The sequence below is a fragment of the Phalaenopsis equestris genome, unplaced genomic scaffold, assembly GCF_001263595.1.
Source record: "Phalaenopsis equestris unplaced genomic scaffold, ASM126359v1 Scaffold000533, whole genome shotgun sequence".
Taxonomy (NCBI): domain Eukaryota; kingdom Viridiplantae; phylum Streptophyta; class Magnoliopsida; order Asparagales; family Orchidaceae; genus Phalaenopsis; species Phalaenopsis equestris.
In genome coordinates, this window is record NW_018164973.1 from 615029 (window position 1) to 625214 (window position 10186).

Genomic DNA, 10186 nt, shown 5'->3' on the forward strand with positions numbered 1-10186 from the left:
GGAGCAGGCGAGGAGTTGCGGCGTCAGTGCAGGAGACGAAATCGGAGCAGAGCGGTGGGATTTGCGGCTTCGGTGCGGGGTGCGGGAGACGGGATCAAGCAGAGAGGAGGCGAGTGTTTCGAGCGAGGAAGGTTCTCGGTGCAGGGGGAGGAACGAAAACCAGAAGCTTTCGGTGGAGAGGGTTTCAAATCGTGTCGAGAGGAGGAAGAAGGCGAGAGCGCGGGGTCGAATTAATGAAAGGAGCGGGGTCGAGAGCCGTTACTTGAAAAGCATTGGCGGGGAATTGAATTATTTCCTTTCAGGCAGACAGGTTAATTAGAAAAGTTTAATGGAGAGAATTAAATGATAAATTTAAAATTTAAAATTTGAAATTCAAAATCTTATAAGCTGAGTCAAGAAGCCTGTGTTCAGCCCATATCCAGCCCAAGACAAACTCGAAATGAACCTGGGTTGAGCCCGGGCCCACGCCCGCTATCGTGCATCGATTTTCGTGCCATATGTGCGCGTGTGTAACCCTAGAAATATGGGTGTCCTTCCTAGCTAAATTTGACGTTCCGGATGCGTCGGCGCAGTCTGTTTCGTCATCCGGGGTCGTCCGGACGAGTTTGCCGGCGGACGAGTCAATTCAAGTCAAAGTCGTATGGGGTGCAGAGAGTGCGTGAAATGCGGCGTTCGCGAGTAATCGAGTCACAAAGGGTTCACCTAAGGCTGTTGATCCTATAGGAACTCAATTTCGGGCCCTCTACATGTTGGTCCTTAGCCCTTGCAACTAAAAGTTGAGTGCTTGGAACCACTCATGCGAGTTCTTCACAAAAATGAGTCAAGAAGTGGCTTGAAGTTCTATGGGAGGTGGGCTCTATTGCTAGTCCGCTAGGATGGTCAATAAGAACTCCTAAAGCTAGATCCTAGGTTCTAAGAGTAGAAGACTAAGACCTCACTAAAAATGAGGTCAACAGATACGTGTTCAAACTTTATTTTGATTCATATGATATTTTCTTTATTGGGCATATTGTTATAAATGCATATATCTACATATTATCATACATTATATTGATGTATGTTATATATATCATATTGAATTGAATACGATGAGCACATGAATGGTATGTTTATATTGATTACTTGTATGTACATGACTGATTATGATGGAATCACCCTTTTATAGTACTAACAAGGAAACACTAATGTACTTGTATATGTAAATGAAATAGAATATTGATATTGAAGTATCTTAAATAGTATAATTTTTAGACGGTGCTCCTGTGATGTTGTATAAATATAGAAATATATAGATATGCCATTGTTATAGTATGATTCATCGAATAACATCAAATGTTTATATGTTTTATTAAAAGTTTAATTAGTATGTATATTATCTTCTTTTCATTAAATTACTATAGTGTAGGATTATGAGTATTCACTGGTTTGTTTAACTCATTTTTATTTTAAACTAACATTTTAAGTTTAATTAAGTGATTAGAAGATAACCGATAGAAGCGAAAATGTTTATAGAAGACACAAATAATCAGTAACGAGATAAATTTAATTTTGTTGCTTTAATTTAAATTGATTAGTGCTTCTTTCATTTGTTAAATAGTAAATGAATATCGAAAACTTAATTCCCATCGTCCGACCGTTTGTTTTAGTCTTGTTTAATTTCAATCTACGGGTCAGGTCATGACAACTTAGGGAGAACCAACATGACAAATACTTCATTCCAGGATCTGTTCTTCTAAACTGACCTGCGCATCGGATGCGGCAATTTTAGTACTATAAGTGACAGAAGTAGGTTACAACCTTGATGGCTACTGACTTGGTTCGTGAGAATATTAGACTATGTATAGTTCCAGATTTAATTGTGCCAAAGTAGGATTACTATTTATTCCGCCATATTTAGACTTTGGAATGACATACGTATTTCAGAGTTGCATTTGCGGACGCGAGCAAAGATTTTGTTTTGGGATTTTCCCAGGCACAGCAAGAAAATGACTTTATTATGGTGGCTGTAGATTGTTTTCAGAAGCTTCCAGAGAAGAAGACAGTCTCTTCTAACATGGGAGAATGGGGTGGTTGTCTCCTATGATCCTACCATCTTGCGATTGAAGGATCAGATTGGGACAGGGTCCTTCCTCTGAAATTTTTGAGAGCGGGATTTTTCCAGCGCCTTGCTGCTTTGGTCCCTTCTGAGTCCTTCTACCATTATTTTAATATTGTTATAATTAAAATTATGATTTTAATTTTTGTCTCAGTATAAGTATGCTACTTAGAAACATGATTTTGTAGAACTATTTTCTTGGTTTATATGATTTGGAGGCTTTTTCTCCGTGATTTCTTGTCTTTGGAGAGTTGTAGTCTATTTTTCTTCAAGAGATGAATCTATATCTTTAAAAGAATAATTGTCTCCTTGTCGTCCTTGGCTGTTTTGTGGTTCACATCGTTGCTTTCCAGCTGGACAGCAACTGAACTGCTGTTTAGGCATCCACTTTGCTTTTCAAAATTAGTTTTTTGCCATTCCTCGATGACCATCATTTTCCCTCTTCTTTTCTCTCATCCTACAACTTTATTCATAATCCTTATAAAATATTAGGTGCATTAGAAAATTAAATGACGTGACAAGTCATTCATATAGGCCATGTGGTGCCTTAAAGCTTAAAAGCTAGCTTCACTCATTCCTAATGTGAATTAGGATATGGTGATGACTGCTTTTAAGATCATTTTTATAATTGATCTTAAATTTCGAATGCTGTAGGGGTCCATCAACTTGTCATTTTCAGGTCATCATGCCTTTTTTGGGTTCATCCTATCCTATAGTGAGCATGATTTGGTACTTTGAACCCATAATTTTGCATTGAATGTCATACGTTGTTGGATTATTGTGATGTAATGATTGCTGGGTTGTTATAGATTGAAAACTATTATCTACACATTGTTGGGTTGTTGTAGGTAGAAAGTTACTAATCAGAGATTCTAGATTATTTCAACTTGAGGATATAAACCTGTGGCCTAAAGAGAAGAAGGAATCTCACAAAATTGCTGGTTAACTGTGCTCTTATTCTTTCCAATAATATATTTTTTTAGGTTAATTTTCTCTCGGGATCTTTTCGTACAATAGTGGTAGCCCAAATATCACTTCCTTTCCGCTTCTGCTGTACTAGTACACCCTGCAAACTGTCCCTCTTTATGATCTTTAACATCATTCTCCTTTTATTCCACTGTTTTGCATAGTTTTTTAGCTCTATTTGAGCTTTTGATTCTTAAATGATAAGATATGCTAGGTTTTTTTTCTTAATGTTTTAATAAAGTTTTGCAGACTGAGCCGAAAGGATACCATATGAACTAACCTAGGAAAACCCAACTTAAATGAAGAAACCAAATGGCTTGGTGGATGCTTACTTTTTTTGTTATGTAATGCAGATCGATTCATTTGTATGTTTAAGGTCTTCGGTGCATATTTGATTTTTTTTTATTTTTTTAATCCAGCCATTGCATGATTGATGTTTGATTAGTAAGGCTGATCATGATTTGCTAGAGTGTGCATTTGAAATTCTTGCCTCTTTTTTCATCCCCAGAATTATATCACCTGCTTTTCTTAAGTTTGCATACTGTATCTCAACACCATCTTATGTAACAAATTGAAGAGTCATTTTTATTCTTTTTATTTGAAAGCGGTTACTTTTTATTTGCTTTCAGCATTTTCTTCCTTCTTATGACAATTTCGACTCATTATTTCAGGAGTATTGGTGCAAAAAATTGCATCCAAAATTTGTATGTGAAAGAGTTTTCAGGCAACCGACCTTGCGTGATTCATTGAAGAAGGGCCGGCTTAAGAAGCAAGAATTCTCTTTTACAAAACAAAAAACTTGTCTTCTACAAGCAGCAGATCTTATAGGACAAAAGATTCAGTATAACTGCCCTGGATTCTTGCCCAATAAACGCCAGGTCTGTTTGTCAACCTCTCTAATTCTTCCTAGAGTTGTCTTGCGGAGGGCATTGAAGTGACAAAGCACAAAGTTAATTTGAAGCTAATAAAAGCTTGCTTGTCAGTATCTATTTCAGTTTTGCAATACATTATCGTGGAAAGGTTATCTATTTTAGTGGAACTTTTTATCTTTAGTTCCATTGATTTAGAAGTTGGTGGTTTCCCTAAACAACGAGCACTCGGAACTATCATGATAAGCAAGTCTTATAATTTATTTGCAGCGATGAACAAATTGCCTTTTTTTGAAATATTCTTTTGTTACCTTCTGCTTCTTACTGGTTTCACTACGGTAATGCATTATGACAAGTATCAGATATGATGCTTAGAGTTACTACCAAATCAAATGATATTTGCTGGAACATGATAGCTGCATCTTAATGTTCTCTTGACAACCTTCAAGTCATTTTAAAAGTTTACCGTATAAAATATGCTTTTTATGTAACTTTAAAACCTTCAATTCGTTTTAGAAGTTTTTTCTCTTTTTGTTCTGTGTCATCGCTTATATAATTGGAATTGTTTTATCTTGAATTTGAAATATTATATTGGTTTGATTCTATCATTCTAAAGATGAAGCTCAATCATTAAAGGTAAAAATAAACATAATATAGTTTTGTGAGCGCTGCTTAATTAAAGAAATAGTTGATCCTGAATAAGTGTTTCGTAACCATTTTATTCTAAATAGTTGATATCAGAGTTAACTCAAACCTTAATAGGAAAAACAACCGTTATTACTAGAAACAAATAAACAGTTACAATCAAACACACTTGAAAAGGAAAATACAACACACACGACAAGCAAACTCACGTTAGAGCGGATCCCGGGTGATGGTGGTGACAATTAGAGGGCCTTACAAGGTAGCGGAAAATTAGGGTGATGCGGGGCGCTGAAGGTCCCAGCCAGCTGAATCTGCCAACAATAATTTCTGCAGGAAATAATCCGGCTGGAATTCTCGCGAGTTCTACAAGGGTGGGACTATCACCCCTCCTATCTTCTTCGTTATGCACACTTCTTCATATTGAAAGCTTTTAATGGTTATTTTCTGGATTATTCTTGCCTCCCCACCCCCTTGCTTTTGAGCAGGAGTTTCCTTTCTTATTTATTTCCTTTTCTTCTCCAACAAGGGTCTTTAAATTGTTGTTGTCTAGCTATAGGGGTTCAGCTTTTGCTTGTTGTGTTCAGATTTCTTCTTTGGAGTTTTTTCTTCGTTGCTAGGGTTGTATCCGACAACTGGTGGTACTCCAGGTGCATCATGCTCCGAGGTGTTGTATTTTCTTTAACCCTATCCCCCAATCCTCCCTCTCCCTTCCCTTTAGCCGTCAACAACCCCAACACATCCTCCTAGGTCTGCCACCCCAATTGTTGTCGCAGATCAGCTGCACAGGCTCTCAGTTGTTGTTGTCTTTGTTGTTCGACCATCCTGAACCCCTTTCTGCATCTAGCCGACATCTCCCTAGCAACCTCTTTGCTATCTGACCTTTTATCCTAGTTGCGAACAACTTCACCCTTCCTTACCACTTGCACTGCCACCCCACTCCACCACCCCTCAATTTGGCCTCTTACCCTCTTCCCAACCTACCCCGCAACCTTCCATAAGTTCTCTTTTCCCCTCGCCCACTTGGCTAACACTGCCATCATCCCCAGGCCCTAGTCGGAGATTAGTCTGTGTTTGTATTTCTTTTCCAGTTGTGTTGTGTTGTAACTCTATTTCTATATAAATTAAAATTTATTTTTTGGGTTTTTGCTAAGTTCCTACCTAGTTTCGTTATCATTTGGTATCAGAGCTAGTCCAACCTGAGTCCCATCCTAGGATTTTCTAACATCCGCACCTACTCAAGCCACATCTACAAAAAATTTTCCTTCTAATTTCTAACTCTGGCCATGCTTCCACAGAGAGATACACCGGGCTCCACTCGTGAAGAGATTCAACAAGAAATTCGTTGTCTGCAATGGAAGTAAGCAGAATTCGATGACGGGACCCAAGAAGAGATTAGCTTTGTTCGTGCTTTGGAAAGTCGAATGGGAGACTGGGACGAGGATCTGAATTTGTTCCACTGGGAAGATCACAGTGACGAGGAATATCGACCACGCTAACCACTTATGGAGGCCAACGGGACGTTGGCATCAAGATGGCATCGATGATTTTATCAATTGACTGCAATCAATTAAATGTATTTTTAAGTATAAGGACGTGCTAGAGGACAGGCGAGTTAAGATAGCTGCCATTAAACTAAAGAAATTGTCTCCTTATGGTGGGAAAATCTGTAGAGGCAGAGTAAAAAATAAGACAATGAGAAGATAACTAAGTGGGAGAAGATGAAGGAAATGCAGAAGAAATATCTCGTACCTCACTATCACCGGGACAAATTTCTAAAACTTCATAACTTACGGCAACTCAATCTTTCATTTGAGGAGTTCACTGCCCGTTCGGTCACTTGCAGTTAAAGTGCGAGTTTATAGAGCCAGAGGAGTATACGATAGCTTGATACCTCGAGAGCTTGAAACTTATCATTAGCAATATGCTGCAATTACTATCATGATGTATGTTGGGGGATGTCCATACACTATCCTTGAGGATGGAGAAATAGCAGAAGCATAACAGACAACAGTTGTTATTCTGACCATCACCTTTAACTAAGCAATCATCTGCAGCTTCTATAGCCGATGAGGGAACCTCGGGAAGAAATAACAAAACCAAACAGAAACTAATAAGACAAATCATAATGGGAAGAAGTGAGGAGGCTAGTCAGAGAAAGTACTAGCTCATGTGTTGTTCCTGCTCTGAAGGTGCCAAAGAAGGATGGATTGTGGCGGATGTTCATCGACAACAGAGTCATCAACAAGATCACCATCAAGTATTGATTTCTCATAGCCAGCTTGGATGATCTATTGAACCAGTTACACAGAGCGATTATCTTCTCCAAGATCGACTTGTGCAGCGGGTAACACTAGATATAGATGAGGCCAAGAGACGAGTGGAAGACCACCTTCAAAACACGTGACAAGCTTTATGAGCGGACAATTATGCCTTTCAGTCTATCAAACATACCGATCACTTTCATGAGATTGATGAATAAGGTATTTCTGACTCATTTTGGAAGTTTGTTGCGGCATGCTTTGACGACATTCTAGTATATAGCTGATTGGAGGAGGATCACTTGCAACACTTGAAGGCAAAATTGAGGTACTGCGAGCCGAGCAACTTTATGCCCATCCGAAGAAATGTCACTTCATGCAAGCCAGATAAATTGTATCTAGTGCAGGCATTCAGATGGATCCTATAAAAATAGAAGTCATTGTCAGTTGGATCGTACCATAGTCGTTTACCAAGATGAGGCAATTTTTTGGCTAGCATCATTCTGACGGAGATTTATCAGGAACTTCAGCACTATCACCATACTTTTGACTGAAATTTTGAAAGAGAAGGAGTTTTCTTGGACAGCAGCAGCTAAGGATAGTTTTGACATACTGAAGGAAAATGTGACTCAGGCGTCTGTGCTAGCATTATGGGACTTCAACCAACTTTTTGAGGTAGAATGTGATACTTCTGAGGTGGGGATAGGAGCAATGTTGAGCCAGGGAGGACACCTCATCACTTTCTTCAATGAAAAGTTGAATGGGTCTAGGAAGAAATACTCGACTTATGACAAGAAATTTTATGTTATTGTGAGGCCTGGAGCACTGGAGTTATTACCTACTGACGAACGAGTTCGCACTATTTACGGATCATTAGGTCTTAACATTTTTCAACAGTTAGAACAAACTGAAGGGCCAACACGCCACCTGGATGGAATTTTTAGTCTCATTCCAATTTTTTCTTAAGCACAAGGCGGGAAGCCAAAACCTCGTAAGAGAGACACTGAGTCATCGACATCGGCTAATCACATCCATGCAGGCTTGAGTTGTGGGTTTTGAGGTCATATGGGAGTTGTACGAAGCAAACGAGGACTTTAAAAACATCTGGGAGCAATGTCAGGAGAAGCTAATAGGGCAGTATTGCCGAGTAGATGGGTATTTGTTCCACCAAAGTTAGTTGTGCATCCCCAGGTGTTCACTGAGAGAGGTCATTGTCCAAGAGAGCCACAGTGGAGGGTTAGCAAGTCATTTTGGTAGGGACAAGACTTTCTTCGTCATAAGAGAGCATTATTTTTGGCCCCAACTGATGAGGGATGTGGAATGACATGTCAAGCAATGTAGGGCTTGTCATCTGTCGAAGACGAAAGGGTAGAATGTGGGATTGTACATGCACTTCCAGTATTAGAGGCATCGTGGGTGGGCATCAGTATGTATTTGGTAATGGGGCTCTCGAGGAGCCAGAGGAACAAGGACTTCGTAGTGATGGTAAAAGACAGGTTCTCAAAAATGGCCCACTTCGTACCCTATCTCCGGAAACTAGATGGGTCTTACATCGCTGATTTGTACTTCAAGGAGAATCTAAAGTTGCAAGGAGTTCCTAGGGCCATTACTTCTGACAAAGACATTAAATTTTTGAGCCACTTCTAGAGGGCACTGGGAAAAGCTAGGCAAAAAACTCCAATTTAACTCAACAGCTCATTCGCAGATAGACGGACAGACAAAGGTAGTGAACAAAAGCCTCAGCAATCTCCTGAGGTGCTTCGTGGGGAAGAGTATAATGCAATGGGATCTTATTCTAGCCCAAGCCAAGTTCGCCTACAACCAATCTGTTAGCCAGACTACAAGACGCATTCCCTTCAAGATAGATTACGACCGCAATCTGCTCACACTACTTGAGTTGGTTCCACTCCTGTCATCTTCAAAAATTAGCGATGACGCCTCAGAACGAGCTCACGAGATTCAGAAACTTCATGAGGAGGTTGGCAAAGAGATTACTAAGCAAAACTGCAAATATCAGACACAAACGAATAAATATAAGAAGAAAGTAACGTTCGAGGAAGGCAACCTCATGTGGATTTGGTTAATGAAGGAAAGATTTCCAGTAGGAGCATTCGAGAAACTTAAGCCAAGATCGGATGGTTCCTTTCAGAGTACTTCGAAAGTTAACGACAACGCTTATAAGATCGACCTACCCGGGGACTACAACATTTCAGCCATATTTAACGTCGCCGATCTGACGTTGTACTGTGAGGAGCCAGGAGTTTCGACAAATGAGGTCAAAACTTCCTCAATCCCGAGAGACTGATGCAGGGCGCTAGAGATTCTAGCTGGATCGGTTAGCAATAATTCCCACAGAAATTAACCGGTCCAATAGTCAGGGTGAGAATTCTCGTGAGTTCTGTAAAGGACAAGACTATAGCCCCTCCTATACCCCTTATGCACTGTTCTCCTTATGAAAAGATTTTAATGGCTGTTTTCTGCATTATTCCTGCCTCCCAACCCCTTCCTTTTGAGTGGGAGTTTACTTTCCTATTTCTTTCATTTTCTTCTCCATGAGAGTCTATAAATTGTTGTTTTCTAGTTCAAGGGTTCAATTTTTGTTTTTTGTTATGTTCAAATTTCTCCTTTTGAGTCTTTTCTCCCTTACTAGGGCTGTATCTGAGGACGAGTGGTGCTTCGGGTGTATCCTACTCCGAGATGGTGTTGTATCATCTTCAACCCTATTCCCCAATCGTTCCTCTCCCTTCCCCTTAGTTGTCGGCCACCCCCAACACATCTTCCTAGGTCTGCCATGCCTAGTGTTGTCGCAGATCAGTAGCCCAGCCTCTCGTCTAGTGGTGTCTTTGTTGAATCCCTTTCTGCATCCAACCGACATCTCCCCAGCACCCTCTTTACTGTTCGTCCCTCTAACCAGGCAACCAACACCTTCCCCCCTACCTTCCTTACCACTTGCAGTGCCACCCTACTCCACCACCCCTCAATTCAACCTCCTAACCTCTTCCAAACATACTCCACAACCTCCCACCAGTTTCCTTTTCCCCTTTCCCACTTGGTTGAGACAACCACCGTCTTTAGGCCCTAGTCGGAGATTAGTCCGTGTTTGTATTTCATTCCAGTTGTGTCTTGTGTAACCATTTTCTATATTAATAAAAGTTTGCTTTTTGGTTTTTTGTTGAGTTCCTACCCAGTTCTGGTATCATACGAAGGGGGTTTCGTGCTGTGAATGAGGAGTGGCAGCAATCATAGGTGGTTGGAACAACAAGGCAGTAAGGGGCAGTAGCCCAAAAAGCAATAGCTGGTTGTTTGGGGCGGCTTGACAGCAGGAAAACAATGGAGGGGGGGGGGGGGGGGAG

General features: G+C 40.3%; 1 protein-coding gene across 3 annotated transcripts in view; it reads left to right on the top strand.

Moving 5' to 3' along the window:
• The window catches only part of LOC110028840 (suppressor of RPS4-RLD 1), a 152095-nt gene that overhangs the window by 104777 nt on the left and 37132 nt on the right, over positions 1-10186 (top strand). For all 3 annotated transcript variants that reach the window (XM_020730853.1, XM_020730852.1, XM_020730854.1), the window contains one exon: positions 3733-3939. In XM_020730853.1, the coding sequence (XP_020586512.1) occupies positions 3733-3939 (207 nt within the window). The remainder of the gene's footprint in view (positions 1-3732; positions 3940-10186) is intronic.